This window comes from Medicago truncatula, chromosome 4 (genome assembly GCF_003473485.1).
Source record: "Medicago truncatula cultivar Jemalong A17 chromosome 4, MtrunA17r5.0-ANR, whole genome shotgun sequence".
Classification (NCBI taxonomy): domain Eukaryota; kingdom Viridiplantae; phylum Streptophyta; class Magnoliopsida; order Fabales; family Fabaceae; genus Medicago; species Medicago truncatula.
The window spans coordinates 57,934,823-57,956,962 of NC_053045.1; the positions used below are offsets into that span (position 1 = coordinate 57,934,823).

The following is a 22,140-nucleotide window of genomic DNA, read 5'->3' on the forward strand; positions in this document are numbered from 1 at the left end:
CTTCTTATCTCTTCTTCCTTTTTAGTACCTTTTCCATAATAATATTTTTAATAACATATACTGATTTTTCGTGTAGCATGGTAATTCTAATTTAGAAAATTATATACTTCTTATTTACCTATTAACGAGATCAATTTAGAGGATTAACGTTTCATACATTATTTCACACATACATATATGTAATCGACTCCTGATCGCATGCTAAAAGGAATCCATTATGATAGTTGTACTTGTTTAGAATAACAATAAACTCAAAGTCACAAATACAAGATGGAATACTGACTTTTGATTTAGAAAATAATGAAGCACTTGCTTTTATATTTTTTTGGTGAATGGTGCATCACTAAGTATGTCTTTAGAACCACGATAGGATGAAGCTGGTGTATCACCAAGTATGTGTTCGAAACCACCGTAGGATGAAGCCCAGATGCACGTTTCTCAAACTCTAGAAATTGTACCTTCATCTTTTCACATCTAAAGACCTTCTAAACGAACGACAACATCAAAAAGAATCAAAACCAAACAGACAATAAGATAATGATCTCCAAGACATTAATCGTGGAAGTGAAAGTTACTTCTCCAACGAGCATTTTTCATGGACAAGGCCGAGATCGGCCGAACTATGCCTCAATTATGTTAATCACCCCATGCACACCCATAGTTATTATATGTGATATTTCAATGGAATGAATGCTACTGTCAATGACATATTTGGTTTGAACATTTTTACGGCCATTAAAATGACGGCTTATTTAACAGACATAAAATGATAATATTAATTAAGATTCTTGCTATACAATTGAATTGATAATGATTAACTTTTGTATGAAATTTCGATTCCAGCAAAAGATGTTACCATTTGATTAACTATTTAATACTTCATTTTCGATTTAAATAATTTGGGTCTTGTTAACGAGTGCCCTGGGGGCACTCTTTAAGCATACTAAATAAAGTAATTATTTTTTTAAATTTAAAAATTTTCAATTTTCAATGCACCGATTACACAAACTTTTATAAAAAAATTACTATTTAAAGTCCTTAACCCGTGCCCGGGGCACCGGTTAACCTTTTCCAAATAATTTTGAGGAATTTTGTTGCTCTCTTTGCCGATCTAGATTAATTGCTCAGTAGCCATTAGCCAACATGAAGAGAAAACCAATCAAACCCTGACAACAGTTTTCAGTAGATTGTGGCGGATCAAGCTATGATGGTCCATATTATTCTTCAATAGGTTGTACCTTGTAAGGCACGGCTAGCATTCCTATTTGTATTTAAGGCTCTTAAAAAGGTCATTTAATTCACAGGTTTAATGGGTTAGGCAAAAAAATGGATTTCCTCTGCATTAAAAATCAGGATGTCAGCCTGAGTTACTGAGTAACATAACAAGGAAGGAGAATCACATGTTTTAAAGAGAAAATCACAAGAATTGTTGCTCATAGATAGAACCTGCCTAATTATTAACTCAACTCCTGCAACTCATTTTGCTACTTGTTGCATTATTAACATTGCCATTATTAGTGGTCTGCAGCAATGCACCAGTGAACTTATGAGGAAACATAAAAAGAACTGAAACAATATACTTCATTACATCTCCACGTACCACAATAACCATTTATTTAAACCAACAACTCAATACTTCCATTATTGGTGCTAGTAACAACAAACACAGCCAAGGGTGTAAGTGAAGAAACCCGTATAGCTGATCCTAAAGTACTTCTATTTCGACCAAGCATATCTGCTGCAGTCAATTATTTTGTCATCAAACATTATTTAGATCTTTCTCAAGTCTCAGCTATATTCTTATGATTTTGGAGAAAGAAAGGGGAAAAGAACACTCGATTAAGTAGTCATGTAATGCACCATTAGTATCCTACAGCCGTGACTTAACTTGCTCCATTGAGGCTCCCTGCAATAAACATAACAAATTCCATTAGAGAGCAATAGACTGTTTACTAGTATACAATTATCCATAGTGAAAGTGATATGATTTGTCTATAAAAAAAAGTTCTCTGAGTTAAAAAACCACACAGTAAGCCCTTATTTTCTTATGGTATCTTTGTTTTCAAAAGGTCTCACTTGAAATAATTATTATCTTAAACTTGTACGCAGATTTCATACATAAAGGAAAAAGGAAACAAATTAATCTTACTACTAGCATGCTATTTTAGGTCTTTTAAAATAAAGATATGAACGAAAAATAAACTATCTTTACTAGGTCAGAAGAATGAGTGTGCTGTTAAGATGAAAACAAGGAGTGGTTATTTACTTTATACCTCGAAGGGTCGAAGGCATGTAAAAATTTGTATACAAGGTCTCACATGTGGAGATGCCCCGCCCCACCCATTGTGAGATCCTAATTCAAATGAAAGGGAGTGACTAAAATTAATGCTCACAAAGTATCTTGTCCGTAATTCAGGTCGGAATGGGTAACAATGCTTCAGGCTTCTATGGCTCTTCTCAACATACATTCACATCTCTTAAGACAGGGCTCTATCACCTTTTCTAAAATAGGAGCTATCCCAACGTTTCCTTTGACGAATGTTTTCCTATCTTATCTCTTGTAGCTATCCATTTATCATTGTAACATTTAATACAAGGATAAAAAGCTGGAAACAGCCTCTTGTGTTAAAACATGGTAAGGCTGCGTACAATACACCAAATGGTGGGACCCCTTCCCGAACCCTGCGTATGCGGGAGCTTCAGAAATTAAACTAAGCCTTATTATTAGAGGGATTTGGTCGACATCAATTCTACTTGCCAAGGGTTTAAAGCAATCATTAAATAAAATAGAGGAAATGGATTTAGCCTTTATTCTAATCAATACTATAGAATAATGGTACCAAGCATAGCTGTATGTTTTATCAGACAAATTTCATCAATACAAGTGCAGTTTGTTAGTGAAGTGTCTTGTCGATCGGAAAATTACTTTGCTAAACAAGAGTACATTTCCTTGAGTTAAAAATTAGCCTATCACTCTAGCAAGTTGAAAATTACAATTAGTAGGTAGTCCGACCCAGCCGGTGACCAATTGATAATATAGTTGGCTAATAAATCCTAGAATAGCACGACAAGTATGTATGCATAAATTGAAATAAACAAGCATAGGTTACTAACCAGAGGAATTCCTTTGGCAGCTCTTGCAGCCAGGTAGGCACAAGGCTTGAAGAACGGTCCATACAACTCTGACCATTTCTCCAATCTTGAATATATGTATTTAGATCCAAGAGAGTCGGCCCAGAATATGATACCTCCCCTGGAGAATATCAATCCCAAAATTATGAACAATTATGAAGTTCGGGAAAACATGCCAAATAATTTCCAAGACAAACCTGTAAGGTGGAAAGCCCATTCCCATGATAGCAGCAATATCAAGATCTGCTGCTTTGACTACAATACCTTCATCGAGGACACGACAAGCCTCATTCACCACAGGAAAGAAGATCATCTCAATGATGTCCTTCTCTTGTAACTTGACAAGCTGTCCATATTCAGATCCACATTATCAGATCCGGTGGAATTTACCGTTAAAATTTACTTTAAATTTTGTTTCCTCGCTAGTCACTAGCCAAAAATATGGCACGGATTATGAAAAGAAGAATGAAAATACCATAGGATCAACGGAGACACCGGAAATGCTCCTAGCTTTCTCAATAAATTTCTTTAATTCAGGATCAGGACTGGCCTTGCGTCTATCATCGTACAAATAAAAGCCTTTTCGAGTTGTTTCTCCTGTTAGAAGCAAGTGTTATATAATGTGACTCTGAATTATTTAGTAGAAAAACACCAGGGAAATTATTTTAACAGGTTATATTCCACAGTTATATCTTCAAACTAATGCAGAGTTTATCTTCTTTACCAGCCCTCTTATCCTCTTGCAAAAGAGGGATAAGCATTGATTTATAAGTTCGCTCAGGAAAGTTCTGAACAAATTGGGAGCCGGTTGCAACCGCCACACCGAAACCAACAAGGTCACACAATCTGCATTAGTAAATATGTTACAAACTAGACCCTTCATGAAGTAGCTGTGGATATCAAGAACTTATCCAGACATTAATACCTTAAAGGCCCCATGGGCATTCCAAATTTGGTTACTGCTTTATCAATTTGGTAAACATCTGCGCCACGTTCAACAAGCAAGAGAGTTGCTTGTGTATATGGGAAGAACACCCTATTAACAGCAAATCCTGTACAGTTTCCAACCACCACCGGAGTTTTCTTTATCTTCTTTGAAATATCTAACAAGTCAACTATTACTTGAGGAGATGTCCGCTTGGTACGTACAATCTCCAGAAGTGGCATAACATGTGCAGGACTGCAGAAACACAAGTCAAATTCAGTTAGAAAGACACAACAGCGGGAAAAATATTTAACAAATACAGGATACCACCTGAAGAAATGGGCTCCAATAATTCGATCTTGAGACTTGGTCTTTTCTCCGATCAGGTCCAAGTCAATTGTGGAAGTGTTACTACCAAGTATACAATGAGGTGGACAGTACTTTTCAAGATCAGCAAAGATTTGTTGCTTCAAGGAAACATTCTCAATAACAGCCTGCCCAAACATGAAACACAAACAGATTATACTCTGCTGAAGCTTTAGATAACATACAACCATGACGCAAATGAATGTCAGACGCAATAGGCAAATTTATATACGAGTTCATTCTAGCACCTCTATCACCATGTCCACATCTCTGAAGCTATCATAGTCGAGGGAACCTTTGACAAGAGAGAATGCCTTTTCAAATCTTTCCTGGGTTAAATTACCTTTCTTAACACGGCTCTGTAGGTTTGCTGCACAAAAAGGAAAAAAGACTACATGAGAACAGCACAACTTATTTCTTAATCAAAGGTAAAGTGTGAGTAGTGACTAGGGTAAGCCAACTGATATAGTTTGTTCTCACCTTTAATCCTATTGATACCAGCATCCAAGAATTTTTCATTTACTTCTTTCAATATGACAGAATAATTACTCAGTATTAAAGCTGTTGCTATTCCAGAGCCCATTAGTCCTCCACCAAGGATGGCAACCTTCTTCACGGGTCTTGGAACCAGACCACGATCAGTAACCCCAGGTACCTGTTCAAGCCAAGAGGTATTTGGAAATTCATATCTACAAAAACTCGGTATACAAAATCAGGCTAGTGCTTATTTAAAAACACTGCTTTGAAATTTAGATATGCATTATAGGCACAGATTCAAGATGGGATTCACAAATTTCAATATTTGAAATTGTAAACAGAATTATAGAAATGGTGCAAACATTACCATTTTGAAACGAGATACAGCCTATGCACACCAGGCCTAAGCATTGCAATCATTAATTATAAACTAATAAGTTACAAAACTTTATGAAGTTCATGAACAATTCTAAATCTTATTACTCAAATGATCTCACTTTCAACAGAAAACAAAATTTAATTCCTTTATATCAACTAGCGTACAATTTAATATAGAAGGTCCTTTATGGGAAATAAAACGCCAAATTCAGTTCTTGACCATAACTCTTCTATATATCCACCTGGTTTTATATCCCCAAGTTAAGAGATCAGACTCAGTCCCAAGTATATTCCCTAGATATATAATCTGGTGTTAAAGTAACCACAGCTCAATAAGAAGCTAAACTGAAGACTTCAAAATATAGAAGAACAAAAATTCCCTGTGGCTTAATTTGCAAATTGTGCTCCACAGGGGCTGGGGGTGACCTTTACCTGCAGTGCAGGGATTTGAAATCCACCAGAAGCACTTTGAGGTCAGGCTAATCCAACACTTAGGCAGAGACTAGTTCCACACTCAACGAGGGTGGTGGGAATTCATCATATCTTTCTAGTTTCTTTAACATAAGTAAGTAAAAGTAAAAGGATTGAAAAAAAAGTTAAATATTATTTCCTTCCAAAACTCCTATGTATAAGTTTAAATTGTTTTTTAAGCTAGAACAATAAACATCATATTCTTCTTTATAGCAGAGATATTTTCCCACCTGAAGGGGAAGAAATGTGTAAAATTAGGACACAACTTCAACAAACCTTAGATGTTCCTCTTTGAGCAAAAAATATGTGAATTAAGCTTTTGCAAGTATCTGATTGTACCAGTGCATCAAATGCTTCAGCTTCCTTCAAAGATCAAAAACAATGTCATGCACGTTTCTGAAAAATAATATGAAATGAAAAATTATATACTAGAGACAGATATAACCTTCCAGAGACCAGCACGGGGACCAGACACTATTCCTGCTTCAATAACATCAATGCAAACCAGAGGATGCTTGAGATTGGGAGCTTGTTTTCGAGCTTGGGCACGTGCGAATTTCAAAATCTCTCTAGCTTCGCCAAGTGGTTCTATTTTTTCAGTCTTGTAAAGACTGGCAATCCATGGTCGTCGACGGTCCAAAATATCCAAGGCCCACTGGCGTGCAGTGTTCACCAACTGATCAGGTGACACCAAACCATCTACAAGCCCCGAACTAAAAGCATCCTTCCCTTTCACTGGCTTGGAAGTCTTAATTTAGAGAAAGAAAGAGGAAAAAATTAATTGAAAATTGTTGGACAGCCATGTCTTAGTCACAACTCTAAAATATTTTCTGTAAAATGAAAAATGCAACTCCATTCCAAATGGAGAACTGGACCAAAAACCTGTCCTGTTTAATGAAATTTGAACATAGACAGTCAATATATGGTTTGGTCTATCGCCAACCACGAAATTGGATAGATCCAGTTTTATTTCAGTTCTAAATATTCAACAGAATCACAAAATTATATTTGAAGAGAGTAAAAATTGTGGCATACCAACATCATTTCAAGTGCCTTTGTCAGACCAACAAGACGAGGAAGTCGCTGTGTTCCTAAGACAATTTACAACCCAAGGTTAACATTACTAGGAAAAAATAAATAAAAAAATAGTTATCCATAGGACATCCACTGCTACTCGTGGTCAAACTTCTCTGTTTTTATTGCTTTTTTCAAATTATTTGATGTCTATTAAACATAAGAATCATGGTATCAAGCCATCACCTCAGGTATGAACTTTGACTTCATATAATAATCAAAATTTAAAAGCATGCCTATAAAATTTGAACATCAAATGGGTTTCCTCGGTAACCCGGTCATTCAACACATCATCCAGTAGCAGTTTACATGTAAGTTCATAAAACAGGGAATAAACAAAAGGAAAAGGTAATATGTACAGAGGCTAATGCAAAATAAGTCATACATTCGTCGAAGTTAATCATGACATGCACGCCAAAAGTTGACCATGATTTTTCATAGTTACCTTAAATCTTTAAGGATTAAACTTAAAGAGATTTATGATGCACTGCTCCGGAAAAATATCCCTCCTTATAAAAACATTGCTAATAACATAAATGATGATTAAGTGATAAGATCTCACTTCAATTGTTTGCCCAATATCTTAATGCACTCAATTTAAATCCGCACTCAAAATATAAGTAGACTTGATGAAAATAGAGAGTAATGAGTTCAATCTATTACCTCCAAATCCAGGAATTATCCCAAGCTGAAGTTCAGGCAAACCTAGTTGAGCAGTTGCAGTTGATAATCGTGCGTTGCATGCCTATATTAGAGAGAACTGGTAATATTTTGTAGAAAATAATGAAAGAAGTTTTTTTTTTCTTAACAGTTATTAATTCTTACCATTGCAACTTCTAAGCCCCCACCCAAGGCAAGGCCATCAATGGCAGCAACTGATGGTTTCTTTGCCGCTAAAAAATGAAACAAATTGATTCAATGATTCAGCATAGCACAAAATGTGAATGAACTGTAAATAAAGAAATTAATGAAAATCAAATACCTTCTATTGTATCAGTGATGATTTCAATCGATATCCACCCAGGTTTTGGACGCTCTATATGAACGTAGGGGAAAGAGTTAGTATGAGCTTAACTACATTTGAAAGACACCACTCCACTCAAAAATAAATTGAAGTACCTTTTGCCTCTTGAAGACCACCAAATGCAGAAATATCAAAACCTCCAGAAAATTTTCCCTTGGCACCTAATAAAGGAACACAAGATTCAGCTATAAACAAGTTGACTGAGATTATCTCTGGGGAAGCACACAAGTAACTTGATGTTTCATTTTCTTTTCATTCTACTTAATATATCATCTCAGTTGTTATCTAATTACTAAGTCGATCTCATTAAATTGAATATCTTTAAATGCAATCCCTTCGCAATTTTTTGAACAGTATCCAACTTGAAAGCTGTTCAATTCAAAAGCACATTGACATTGCAATACCTGTAACAACAATTGCCTTGACATCATCTCTTTGTATAGCCTGATCAAAACTCTCCTTTAAACTTTGCAATACTGGTAAGAGACATGAACATAAATGAGCAACATAGTATAACCCTAAGTAATAAAAAGCAACATATGAAGAAAATAAAAAGTGACACTGAAAATTCTGGACAATGAAATATTGAGGTTTCACGGCATACTGCGGTATTTGGAATTTCACACTATCACATGCTCAAAATTTGGAAACATAAAGATTGAAAGCAACAATGTAATCACCAAAGTTAGCTTTGATGGACGTTATTAGAGAAAGAAAAAATTGAATACACTACAATTTACTGTAGCGGTGATTATATTTGGATATAAATGAAGTGTGAGACACACAATAATTCAACTCTGCGTCCTCTGTTATCAATTGCCATCCCCCTCATTCATCAAATAATAGAATTACACAAACGAGCAACAGAAAATGGACAGACAGAAATGTTTCTTAATTTTGATGCTATAAACAAGAAAAACAACATCAGTGTATTATTGGAAATTGGAACTAGCATCATTAATCTATTTATAACTAATTGACTTTTTATGCAAGGAAGCCAAAAACACATCAAGTTGTATAGTATCTTATAATACTCTTAGGCCCTGTTTGGATAAACAACTTATTTGCAGGATATAACACAGACGCTTATCATATGTATAAGTTATTTCTATAGCAAAAGATAAAATGAAGTTAAATTGTTTTCACATAAGTTGTATGTTTTGATAAGCTTTCTTGGAGAACTTAAGACAATAAGCTGAAAACAGCTAATGAACAATGTCATAAGTTGCTTTCATAAGTGATTCCGATAAAACTTATGTCAGCGAATAAGCTCAAATAACCAGATCCATTCAAGCTCATCTTTTCCTTTTAATTTTTTGAACCTTTTACATTCATAATAATAACATTTATTTCTTTTGAGATCAATTCAATAGTATATTATATCATATTATTGTTGTGTATAATATCCGTTCTTACTACGTTTTATATCACTGCATAATTCAAATTAAAAGAATGATGAATTTCACCTCAGCGACATAGATGGATGATAAACACCGCCTCAATTATTCATGATAATTTGCACGTGAAGAAGGAAAATGAGGAATGAAAAGTAGTATACCATCAAAGGAGAGAGAATTGACGGGAGGATTGATGATGGTGATGATGGCAACTCCATCAGCTCCAACATTCATAACCGTGTGCCCTTTTCTGCTACTCATTTTTTATCTAAGATGCTGCAAGTACGTAACTAATAAGAATTGAATGCGATGAAAATGCTTTTGTTTTGGTTTTTAGAGATTCAAGTTTGATTTGAAGGAAGAGAACAAGTGTCGTGAACGGACCATTCACAGTGACTATTATCAACTACAATTCAGGAACAACGTATACATATATTATTATTAATATATAATTCTATTTTTCGAAACTCGGTATTATCTTAATATCATCCGTTATTACAATTTGCCCATACTTTGTTCATCCGCAACTCTACACGTGCTTCTCACCCCGTGTTTTTCTTCTTTTATGGGTTTCTAAACTCAACATAGATACATTTTTTTTTACTGTCAATTAACGTGTTCTCTAAGATTGAGCTGTGAACGCATGGTGGAGGGCGGAGAGAAATCTTTTAAAAAGAGTGATGTATCTACTAGAAACACATGTATTTCACAACCTAACGGTAATTTATAAATAATAATATTGCATTGCTTCCAAATCAAAGATAATGGTAGTTTATAAAACAACATTCATACCTCTCAATCTAATTGTGCATCTTTTATAAAAAATAATGGTGAAGTCATTATAATTTATAATTGGCATGGGGCAATACTTAGAAGGCGGTTTTGTATTTTATTTTTTTAGGGGATCAAAATCGCAACTTCTTGAAATATAGGGGTCAAAATTGCTATTAAGCCTTAATATAATTTATAATTTGTCCTTAAACTGATTTAATATTACAAATTTTTATGTAATTATTTAAACAAAAATAATTACGATTTTGCATTTGATAGATAATAGATATATAATATATAAATGTAAAAGAGGTTGAAATTTACGATTACTTTGTATTTCTAACATATATAATAATATTCATTCTCACACAACTTGCATGAATCAAAAAGTCTTAATACATGAATAACGAGAAAAATATGTATTTTTTTTGTAAAATATAGTTGTGGTTTGTTTGTGCAGTGAAGAATGACGGAGATATGATTTATTTATTTTTTTGAAAGAAGAGATATGAACTTTTTGTAAGATATAGTTGTTGTTCGACGTGTAGTAATATTAGTTGTTGTTCTTGTCTGTAATTAAATGGATGACTCCAAGAGCCGTTTCATGTCTAATTCATGAGATTGTGTAATAAAAAATATCAGAATGAGAGAAAATACATTATGTGATTTATTTAATTTTTTTTTAATTTTACATAGATGATACGTTAATTGTCTTTTTATATTTTATTTAACTAATAAAATATGCATTTACTAAGGTCTGGTAGTTTTTTTTAGGCAAATGAGGTGCAAATATGAAGCCTTCTGCAACACCCTAAATAGATCAAAACAAAATAGAATACAAATATTGGGGGATATAAATCTGAACATTCAAACCATGTAAAAATATAGTAATCGATCTAAACATGTATACAAATAATCCAACTACATCAAAACTAGTCAAAAAAACCCTGAAGCCAACACACACACACACATCACAAGCACTGTCAGACTAACTTATATATTAGCACGAAACCAGATAGAAAAGAAAGCGACATGCGAGCATTAAGACATTTTGAGGACTAGAACGAATCTAATCGCCATCGTAAAAACACTTGAAACACCAACAAATCATTGCAAAATAGTAAGCATCAATGACCACAAATCTACATGAAACACGAAAGCATATGTATGTGAAATCCAATACTCTTTCAAGCACACAAATCAAAACTAGTCAAAAAAACCCTGAAGCCAACACACATACATCACAAGCACTGTCAGGCTAACTTATATATTGGCACGAAACCAGATAGAAAGGAAAGCGACATGTGAGCATTAAGACATTTTGAGGACTAGAACGAACCTAACCGCCATCGTGAAAACCCTTGAAACACCAACAAATCATTGCAAAATAGTAAGCATCAATGACCACAAATCTACCTGAAACACGAAAGCATATGTATGTGAAATCCAAGAGTCTTTCAAGTAAGGTGGCTGATGAGAGAGTACTTGAGGTTAGAGAGAGAAATGACAGTTGCTAATTGTTTATCTCTATTCGGTTTCGAAAATGATTCTCTTTGTAATTGATTCAAGCAAGTTCTTTATCAATTCAAACAACATTAAATGTTGTAATGAGCAATTTCTTAACAAGATTTAAGTTGATTACTTTTTAGGTTATTCTATATTATTTTAAAAAAAAATAAACTACCTCACCGAAATTGACATTAGAGAAAATCAAATTTTAAAATGAGCAAACTCCAAAATCCTAAACTAACATTATGAGACCAACTTAAGGGTTTATGTCATTTTATCTATCACACCAACTTAATTGTATTATTATTAATAAAAATAATAATATAATTAGTTGTGTATCCGACTGAGAGTCAGTCAGTTTTGAGAAAAAGAATGGTTGACAGTTTTTCCTTGTGTTGTGTGTTGTGATGTTTGTTAAAGTCACGTCTTTTATGAAGTTAAGTTTCTTTATTTATTTTGTCTATTGACCATGTAGCCCTAATGTTATTAAACATTCATAAATTTACTTTTATATTTTTTTTTTAGTTATTTGTAAATTTGCAACTTAAACTTTTTATCTTCGCCTTGACACAATTTATGTTTTTTGTTCAAGCTTTGCCATTGCGTACAAACTAAACAATTTTATACTCCATTCGTTTCTAAATATAAGTAAAATCGACTTTTTAGATTCATTTAATTAATGATGTATATAGTTCATAATAAGATTAAGAGGGCCCATCGTTATTGTAGTTGGACCAGAACACCAAAAATTTTCAAGATCGGTTGTGTTGTCATTATGTAATATCAGCGGAAAGATGAGCATATTGCGCTAACACGTCTAACTTATGAATGATATTATTATTTATTTTTATAAAATTTTAATTTTGATTAAAAAATATAGGATTAATTATTTAAATTGACCCTGTAAAATATGCGATGTTTGAAAAATATAGGATTTTTTAATTAAAAAAACAACCTTTTCATTAAAACAAAAAAGATGAAGAAAAATAAACTTAAGGCATGTTATCATTTGAAATATAAAACCAAAAAAATGGCATGTTCGCCTTTTAAAGTATAGAACATAAAAAAAATATTAAAAAAAGGTATGTTCTCCATTTAATTTGTAGAACACACAGGAGAGATGCAGAAAAAAGCCTGCATGTTTGCCATTTTACAATCAGAACATACAGAAAAAGTTGAAAAAAAAAAAGGCTACGTTCACCAAATCAAATGAAGAACAAGGGCTTTTGTATCAATGATTTTGAATTAGGGGCAGATATATCAATATTTTTGGTGATAGGTGTAGATAAAAAATTCTCTGGCTCAGTTGGTTGGGAGAATATATAAAGTTAGAGTTTGAACCCTAACTACCACAAAAAAAAAAACTATGAATATTTATGTAAAATCAATTGTAAAGACAAAATCAATTTTATTCGATAACAATCAAAATATGTGGGAACTAAAGATTTATAAAGGTGATCCTGTAAGTATAGTTCAGTTGGTAGCTACAGAGATAATTTGTGCATGGATTGAGGTTCGAATCTAAGATTTCTCACTTCTCCACACATAATGCATGTGAATCGTTGTTAACTACTTTAGGAAAAAAATTAATTACAAAATTGGTTTAAAAAAAAAAAAAAAAAATTTACAAAGGTGTGCGAGTGAGTGCCCACGTCCCATCCAATCTAATCTACCATACACTTTACTTTACCTACTATCAATTCAGTGACAGAAGAGAAGGGTAAAAAGTAAAACAACAATTTTATTCTATTCTCTCCGAGTTAAAATCCAAGAACCAACAGCAAGGAGAATCTAATTCTTCTTCTTTCTCCACACACACACACAGTCACCTGCAAGAGAGAGAATTAGGTAAAGAAAGATGAGCGAGGAGGCGAAGAAGCACAGCGCAGGTGGAGGAGCAGCTCTAATGGCGAAATCCCTCACTGAAGATCGAAAACCACTTGTTACATCTCCACTCTCTGCATCCGCTTCTCCTGCAACACCCGCAACGAAGAAGGTCATTATCAAGAGTGCCGATATGCTCCCTGACATGCAAAAGGAAGCCGTTGATATCGCTGTCGTTGTTAGTCTCTCTTACTCTTCAACATTCACTCCTTCTTCTTCCTTCTTCAATTTTTTCTAATTTTCATTTTTTGCTAATATTGTTGTTTTGAAATTGAATTAGGCATTTGAGAGGCACAACGTAGAGAAAGATGTTGCAGAGACTATAAAGAAGGAGTTTGACAAGAGGCATGGTCCTACCTGGCATTGTATTGTTGGCCGCAATTTCGGTATTTCTTATTCCCCTTAATTAGATCTATAATCTATTTCTCTATGCTTAACTTACTCATTTTTTACTTCAATTTATTGTTTTCGTGCTGGGAATGCTGTTGATTTTTTTACCAATTTTTAGTCATAAGTTATGACTTTGAAAACCTAGATTTTTTCTATTTACTACTGTTTTCTTATTGTCGTGTGTAGTTAACAAAATGGAAGGTCTAAGTGATCTCATTTTTTAATGAAAAAAAATTAAATTCTAAGGCTTGTCTGGTGTCTGACTTTTCAAATTATATGTACTCCATTTTTTAAAATTGTTATTAGTGTATGTGTTAGTGTCGTGCATGTGTATCAGTGTATGTGTTTTATAGATTGAATTTTGGAGTTGTAAACTTTTCAAGTTATTTCTACCTGGAGATGAGTAATTCTTGAGTGGGGTACTTAGGGATGACAATTGAACACAAACCAACTGAGTTTGATCGTAGTAGTATAGGACCACTTTGTATTCTGTGTTCTTTGCAGGGGGTTTTGGTGTCCTTTTCCTCTTCCACGGAATAGCTGCCTGTGTCAGTTTATCATTCCAATTTAACGACATACCTGTTTGGTTTCCCCTCAGTGAAAAAACAGTATTTAGTTTGTTAACTTTGGATCGGATTGAGTGTGTGTGCTTGGGATAGAATAGGCTTGATAGGGAAACCTGAAGAACTTTAATAGTGTTATGAAATTGAGTAGTTGCTATGACTAGTACACCAAAACATTTTTCTGTTCACAGTTTACTAGATTGTCCCTTTTCGACATCCAACATCTTGTTGTTCCCAATTCTATCTTTATGAGAATATCCATAGTCCAAACGCCATGCTAAATTGTGTAAATGTTAGTATGCTAAAGATTTAAAGTTGAGTTAATCTGTCGCACTTTGTTATTTACTGCATTTTTATGTTTTCTTCTCTCATATGGTCTAAATTTCTCTCATATGGTCTAAAGTTGAATATCAAATCATGCCTGCGATATTGCTGAGTAGAACAAACATGTGTGTCAATTTTCTATATGAAGTCTAATACATCTGAGAGGAGGGTTTGGATTTTTCATATATTTTATACTGAAGATTTTTTGCTGCTCTGCATTGACCAATATACTTCTTTTTTTTTTTTTTTTGTGTGATGTGGAAAAGGAAGTCAACTCTGAATCTCTTAACGTCTTTACTAGTGCAAATGTGTATATAAAATCACTGCTCGCAGTGCTTGAGTCTCAAATTTGTGTTATCTGCCTATGTGATTTCTATCCTGTCATTCTGCACATCTTAACCACGCAAAAGCGACTTAAGCTTAACTTCTATAAGTTTGATATTATGAATAGAGTTGTTTGCTGAACTTAGGAGCCCGATTGTATTATGAATAAGTCAATACAGTATTATTAGTTAGCATCTCACCTCAATACATTTTGTTTGTGTCAAGAGTCCTCTGGCTCCCTGGTATTTTGAAACTGGAACGGCTAATAACGGTAATCACATAGACTCATTACTCTAAGTATATTACTTCTAGAAAAGAAGGGTCAAGGGAGTGTGATCTCTGGTATGTCAATTAATATTCAGATCTTCCAAACATATGTTTTCTTTTGATGTCAGCCTTGGGGAATTTATGGCAATTGTATACCATGAAGTGTAGAATGAAAGATATAAATATTTGACGGGTTTTATAGGGATGGAGAGACTGTAAAGGTTAGCAGCCCAGCACAATCAAAGCTTGGACTAAGCTCGGGTTTCAGATACCATGATGATGTTCCAGAAGCCATAGAGTTTTAATGCAAATTTGATGTCATTTGTGTTGCACAGCCAAACCATCACAAATATCATGCCATTTATGTCTAAGACCACTTTTACTTATCTTCTTTTTTTGACAAAATTCAGACTGCTATATCAAATGAGGATATAATTGTCTGGTCCTGCTAAGCCTAATGATATAATTCTATATGGTGTTTTCATTCTTCGAACGACAAACCTAGTTAACGATTGAATTGTGTTCATGGAAATTTCTTTCTTTTTGCAGGTTCCTATGTGACTCATGAAACAAACCACTTTGTTTATTTCTATTTGGATCAGAAAGCAGTTTTGCTTTTCAAGTCTGGCTAGCCTTATTCGGATGGAGGCAAAAATGTTGACAGCTATGAGAATTGTCTTGTGATTATGCTGCTATATTAGCTCTTGTATGTATTAAATCCACTAGCACAAACTCTTTACAAGACATTCTTGTGCTTGTATATCTAATTTCATGCAAACTGGGTTCTCAAGTTTGGATATGAATCAAATTGTCGATGTTCTTTCTGTTTCCCTTTGTGTTCCATTCCATTCACATGTATTGGGAATTCTTTTCTGTTACTTCTATAGTTTTGTTTCCATTCAACATAAATTATTATCTTGCAACTATTTATGGTTTTCCAGATTCTAAAACCTGTGTTGACAGTCAAATTGACATGGACACACTCTAGTTTATGTGAAATGGTTTGACCTTGATCCTTACCTTCTTTGAATAATATGATCTGATGACAAAAATTGCAAGTGATTTTCACAAAAGCTACGCATTCGAAACAAAATCACCGTGTCACAGTGGTTTTGGCAAATCACAACAAATCTAAACATGAGTTTTACTATTTTATGTATGTTTGGGATCTAAATTTACATTTGCTCCAAATACAACAACACAATTATTCACGAGAATACACATATACTGTAAAAGACAGAGGCATTTCGATTCCCACACTGTAGAACCTTTGTATTTTTGTCTTAGGTACGAAGACTGTATGGTCTATGCAACGTGTGCAGTGATGCATGAGATCCAATTGGGAGAGTGCAGATTCTTCATCCAATAAGAAAAGAGAGGGCAGCAGAGAGAAAATAAATGTTAATTGCTAGTAGTATTTTGAATGAGAGTGGATTTAAGGACTCGTGCAGAGAATAATGATAAACAGCATCAGATTCCAAAATGCTTAATTAGATTTATCTCTGGTTGGTTCTCTCTCTTTCTGTGGTTCGCAGAATCCCAGCTTCAAATTTCAAGAACTGAATTGGCACGCACAAAAGTATTATTCTAAGTTTCATAATTTAATTGGCACATATGAAAGTATTATTCCAAGGTTTTTATTCCTGGTTATTTTAAAAATGAAGAATGAATTTTGAAACTGAATATTTGTGTGTGAATTTTATGGTACATTGAATTCACAGTTACTATAATATACATTTACATACAAGGTAAAAATGGATAACGAAACTCTCCCAATTCCAATTAAACGGCTTTCTTAGAACACTCATGCTACTTCAAAGTTATATCATACCTTTTCGATACCATGAGCAACTCCTTGGTGGTCCTAAAAAATGTCTCTCACATACACTATTTTTTTTTTTGTCAAGTAGCCTAGCGGCTAGAGAAATTCATCTTAAAGGTGAATAAGTGGGGTATTATGGGTTCGAACCCTGCCCCTACATATAATATGCATTATTCCTTACCAAGTGAGATAAGCTCACATACACTCCATTTATTTTGTCAAATGGAGAGGATCCTATCCCCCATATAAATATATATGATGCTGTTTTTTAACTCTGATTCTTAAAAATTACTCATGATTGAGAAAGTGGCTGAAGCGGGCGCGATGTGGGTTAAAGCGGACGCTTTTTACTCCCCTGTGTAAAATACAAGATTGCCCTTCACTTAAAACCGTTTTAAGGGTCATTTTTTGTAATTTTCAAAACGTTAACTATACTCTTCTCCATCAGAACCAAATACACAACTGCAAAAACAACTTCTTCATCGTACAAACAAAAAAAATCCATCTCCTCTTCTCATATCATTATCTCTTGATCGCAAAACTCATCTCTCCTCTTCTCATCTCATCATCTCTTAATCGCAAAATCCATCTTTGTTCTCCTCTCTTCATCTATGGATTTGTTAATTGTTAATGTTTTGCACTTTTGTTACTTTTAGCTTTAGAGGCTTAAAGTGTTGGTTTCCTTGAGTTTTATTAGTATTTTTTGCAAGTATGTTTTATGTTTTGCTCAAGACTTCTGACTTTTATTTCAAATTAGGAGTACTTCATGAATTTTGAGTAATGTTTAAGTTATTTTAGTATTTTTTTCCCAATAGTATAGTACTCCCTTCGTCCCATAATAATAGAGTTATTTGCAAAAAAAAATGTCCCAAAATAACTGAGTCATTTCACTTTTCAATACAATATTAATTATTTTTTTCCCTTTATAACTCTAATTAATACTATTTTCATCTTTCCCAATACAATATATTCCACTTTACATTTATGATAGTGGATAATGCACCAATACTTAACAAGTGCACTTAAAACTATTTTTTTCTCTCCTTCATTTATAAATTTTTCTTAATACATGTGAAATGAGTTTTTGACTCAGTTAATCCGGGACAGAGGGAGTAACATATTAGTGTCTGCGCTCGCGCCACGTCAATTTTTTGGATGGCCGCGTCGCACCGCATTTCCGCTTTGACAATAAAGATATGAGCTCAAAACGACTTATAATTTAGAACAAATAATATTGTGTCATTTTTTTCTCTCTTCCTGATGTTTAGAGTCACAATGCATGAAGTATCTCTCAAACAGAATCTTAAACACACTTATTAATTTAAACATGTCAGACAAACTTCACTAAAATTAAAATTCTATTTCCTTTCCCTAAACAAGAGTTTCAAGATTTTTGTCAGGCTCCCAAAATGGGATCCAAATGTCATGAATTTGTTCTATTGGCACAGTTGATAGTACTTTATCTAGCTAAAGGACAACCGACCGTAGTATTGACAACTCGCCGTTCAGGATTAATCACTAACTATATTGAAGCCAACTAATACTTATACTAATGTAAATTCTATTGCCAATTGAAACTATTTTATGATATCTAAATCAACGAATTAACATGTACATGCATGTTAGTAAACCACTATAATATCACATATTTAATATAACAAAACAGTTAATAATTTAAAAAAGTATATATAGTTCTATCAGGTACACCTGTGAGATATAAATACCAAATATATGTACTATATAGCCAAATTGCAAAAATCGTATGCATTTACCCCGGCAAAAACTTGTGATCTGTGTTGTGCATGTGGACTGTCATTTTGGTTCAAAACAAACACCTCTATCTACTATGAAGCATGATAACTTAAAAGAATCATCACCATCCACCAAAGGCACAAACTTCTCCTAAATTTTCCTATCTTGGTACGTAGAAATAAATAAACACAGACAAAATAAATCAAATTTCAACGAAGCAAATACCATAAATACCCTCAATTCCAAAGTAAAAATAAAATAAGCAGTTCTCTATTATTTGGGCAAATAAAGTGAAAGCATAATAATTAAAAAAGAAAGTAAAAACATAGCATGAACCAGTACCATACCATAGAGAAAGCCCCTCATCTTACAATAGATGGACCCAATAAAATTAAAAGCTGAAAGGACACTTTGGCTTCATACTAGGAAGCAAAATAAAGGACAAAGGGTGCTGAGGTCATTACAAAAATTAAACCATGGGTAAAACTGGAATATGATCCATAGCCAAAAAAAAAAAAAAAAAAATCCCCCACCCTAACATTTCTAGTGTTACTCTTCAAAAATGTTCTGTTTCTTCGTAGCTTCTTCCTCGTCCGCTAAAATATGCTTGCACCTACAATCCACGCTACAAAAGGCTCTGTCTCCTCTGCAATAAATAAATGTTCATATAAATCTGTGCCATTAAGACAAAAAATTACTCCATACTAATACAAAATTCAATTAACATAAAAAGATCTGGGTATTTTTTTCTGTAAGGAATATAAACCAAGAAGGAAAAAAAAATGCATTGTAAGATCTATATATACTATAGGAGATAAAATTAAAAGTGAAAATGTGATAAGATGAAAATGCATGCTACACTTATTTTGGTTCCGAGAACTCACTTGTACATGTAGATATCTTTCCCAGGTAAGAGCTTCTTGCTGCATAGAAAGCATTGGTCAAGAAAAGTTGAAACCTTAAAAGGAGAATGGTAGGAAAGTGGATAGGAAGCATTGTTGTTGATTGTGCTGCTAAGCATCATGGTAGTTTTGTTAATAACTTGATAAGTGTTATTGTTGTTGTTGATGTTGATATTACACTTTTTCTTATGTGGTTGTTGTTCTTCAAGCACAACACCAAGACCAACCATATTTCATTCTCTGATTTTTCTTTCTGTTGTGGTGTCACTATTAAATTGTTCACTATGTTTTAGGTTGGTAGTGGAATGAATAATGTAATAACATAAATAGGAAAAAAGAAAAGAAGGAGAAGATGAAATAGTACGTAGAGAGAGTATTGTGGGGCCCACTATAGCTATGGAGCAGTAATAAAGGACGATTAGCCAAAGATTTGACTGTTTTTGCTATTTAACTGCCACGTACACACTTTTCTTTAGTTTCACATTCATTTTGCAATTAAATTTTGGGTTGGAAATTTGAGCCATTTTGTCGTGTAGTGAAAATTGATGAGTTTGGTTTGGTGTGTAGCAGTTATTTTTTGCCATGGTGTGTAGCAGTTATCCATCTATCGATCTCTTTCATGGTTAAAAAGAATGAGTGAGTAGTGCCCAGTCGCATTTAAATTTTGTGTGAGGTTTTTAATTAGGTGAAAGGAAACACTGCATGGTTTGTGTGAGCTAGTGACTGAGTGTGACTGCATTGTTTTTGGATTATGTGGGCATATTAATATGATGACTAATTGTTGTACTATTGAATTTTTTATCGTTTGCGGAGATAATAATTCTAGTACCATTTTAGGGTTTTTGTCCTTTTCCCGCATACACTTTTCATACAACCAGGCATTTGGGCTCCATTTATTAAAATATTAAAATAAATGGATGATGTTATTTGAAAGAGAGATATATATTTAAAATGATAATGAGTCGTACCATTAAGTGAGAATTTAACGTCAAAAATAAGCGAGAACTATAATTATTAATTTTTTAATTTTTTTTTTGTGTCTTTCTCATTTTAAATAGAAGAAATGATTTTTTTTTTTTTTTTTTTTTTTTACAGATGAAGATGATTCTAACTCATTCGATTCCTACCATCCTTCTAGCGTAACTTACCGGTCATGGGTGAAAAATGATGACTAGGCAAATGTGCATCCATCATTTTCTTTCAAGGAAAAAAACCAATGGGAAAGTGAGATGGGATTTTATGTGACATTGAGAACAAATAAAACATAACAAATGTAAATGTGAAGAGGATGTAGAGATGGAAGTAGAATCAACATGTGAAATAGGAAGAGAATTATAGTTTGCAATTTGCAGATTGTCGGTGCCATGACGTCCTTAATAAAAAGGTAGAGCAAATCATTTGTGATATGGTCGATGGCGGATCTTGCTCAAAATATCAGGGGCGCGGTAAACATGAACTAAAATATTATAACTGATACTCATGATATAATTTTATTTAAAAAATATCACCGCATAACTCCAACATAAAACTAAAGCTCCAAATATATCATCTTCTAACTAGATAGCCCTATCATAGCTTTAGTGAATTAAAACTAGCCTACTAAAATGCTTGCATGTGTGAATGGAGGGGTACCAAAAAGAGACTATGTTGTAAAATAAAATTGTATCATGAGTATCATGCTACCTATGGGTCTCTAAAGAGATCCGCCACTGGATATGGTGTGATGCATCTGAATCAAAGAGTTACAAGAAAATTTCTTTTCTAACATTGAGAACTTCACAATGACGCAAGAAAATTACGTAAAAGCCCTCAACGGTAGTTAACTACCGTTGGGCTAACCGGCAGCAGTTAACTGCCGCTGGCACCAACGTTAGTTAATTGCCGCTGCTTTCTGTTATATGAACATAACAACATAGGAGTTTCCAAAACTCCATTGTTGCGGATTGAAGTTCAAGAGGTGCCATTTTTCCCAATTGTTGCGGATTCAAAGTCAATTACGCTCACAAAATCAAGTAAGTTGTTACCATCCTATTACATTGCTATTTTGTGATTGATTTGTGAGTTTTTTTTTTGTTAAATTGCGATCATAGAGGTTTATTGATTTTATGATAGTTTAGGTTGTTAGAATTGTTAGGTTTAGGTTAGGAAATTATGGTAGAATTTTTAGGAAATTTTTGTTGATGAATTGTTATGATTAGTTTAAGTCTCTTATGAAATTTTGTTGGTATAAATTTGTGATAGAATTGTTACGATATGATGTAGATTTTGATCGCCAATTTGTTTATGTAGATATGTCTCAGAATCAGGGAAACATTGAGTTGAAAAACAGAAAGGAGGGTGATGACAAGAAGAAAGAAAAATCGCCGATGACATGGCACAGAATCACAT

General features: G+C 33.6%; 3 protein-coding genes and 1 long non-coding RNA gene across 4 annotated transcripts; 1 reads left to right on the forward strand and 3 right to left on the reverse strand.

The window, feature by feature from the left end:
* Nucleotides 1-1,531: 1,531 nt before the first annotated feature.
* Nucleotides 1,532-9,652, reverse strand: LOC11419352 (glyoxysomal fatty acid beta-oxidation multifunctional protein MFP-a). Its single transcript, XM_003609647.4, has 18 exons — nt 9,406-9,652; nt 8,252-8,323; nt 7,943-8,008; nt 7,806-7,859; nt 7,649-7,716; nt 7,487-7,568; nt 6,785-6,840; nt 6,195-6,497; nt 6,026-6,112; nt 4,904-5,078; nt 4,672-4,793; nt 4,388-4,551; nt 4,058-4,312; nt 3,857-3,978; nt 3,608-3,729; nt 3,330-3,478; nt 3,115-3,253; nt 1,532-1,906 (listed from the first exon to the last, which is right to left on the reverse strand). The coding sequence occupies exons 1-18, from the start codon at nt 9,503-9,505 to the stop codon at nt 1,871-1,873; spliced, it is 2,172 nt and encodes a 723-aa protein (XP_003609695.2). The 5' UTR covers nt 9,506-9,652; the 3' UTR covers nt 1,532-1,870.
* On the reverse strand, nt 5,357-6,019 carry LOC120580103 (uncharacterized). The gene is made up of 2 exons (XR_005645719.1): nt 5,711-6,019; nt 5,357-5,572 (listed from the first exon to the last, which is right to left on the reverse strand). It is a non-coding gene; the product is annotated as an uncharacterized lncRNA (long non-coding RNA).
* Nucleotides 9,653-13,250: 3,598 nt separating the features above from the next.
* On the forward strand, nt 13,251-16,188 carry LOC11418312 (dynein light chain 2, cytoplasmic). The gene is made up of 3 exons (XM_003609649.4): nt 13,251-13,586; nt 13,689-13,794; nt 15,826-16,188. Exons 1-3 carry the CDS (start codon nt 13,383-13,385, stop codon nt 15,906-15,908), a joined length of 393 nt encoding a protein of 130 aa, XP_003609697.1. The 5' UTR covers nt 13,251-13,382; the 3' UTR covers nt 15,909-16,188.
* A 2,902-nt stretch (nt 16,189-19,090) lies between these two features.
* Nucleotides 19,091-20,076, reverse strand: LOC11417725 (FCS-Like Zinc finger 15). The gene is made up of 2 exons (XM_003609650.3): nt 19,735-20,076; nt 19,091-19,496 (listed from the first exon to the last, which is right to left on the reverse strand). The coding sequence occupies exons 1-2, from the start codon at nt 19,980-19,982 to the stop codon at nt 19,400-19,402; spliced, it is 345 nt and encodes a 114-aa protein (XP_003609698.1). The 5' UTR covers nt 19,983-20,076; the 3' UTR covers nt 19,091-19,399.
* Nucleotides 20,077-22,140: the final 2,064 nt, after the last annotated feature.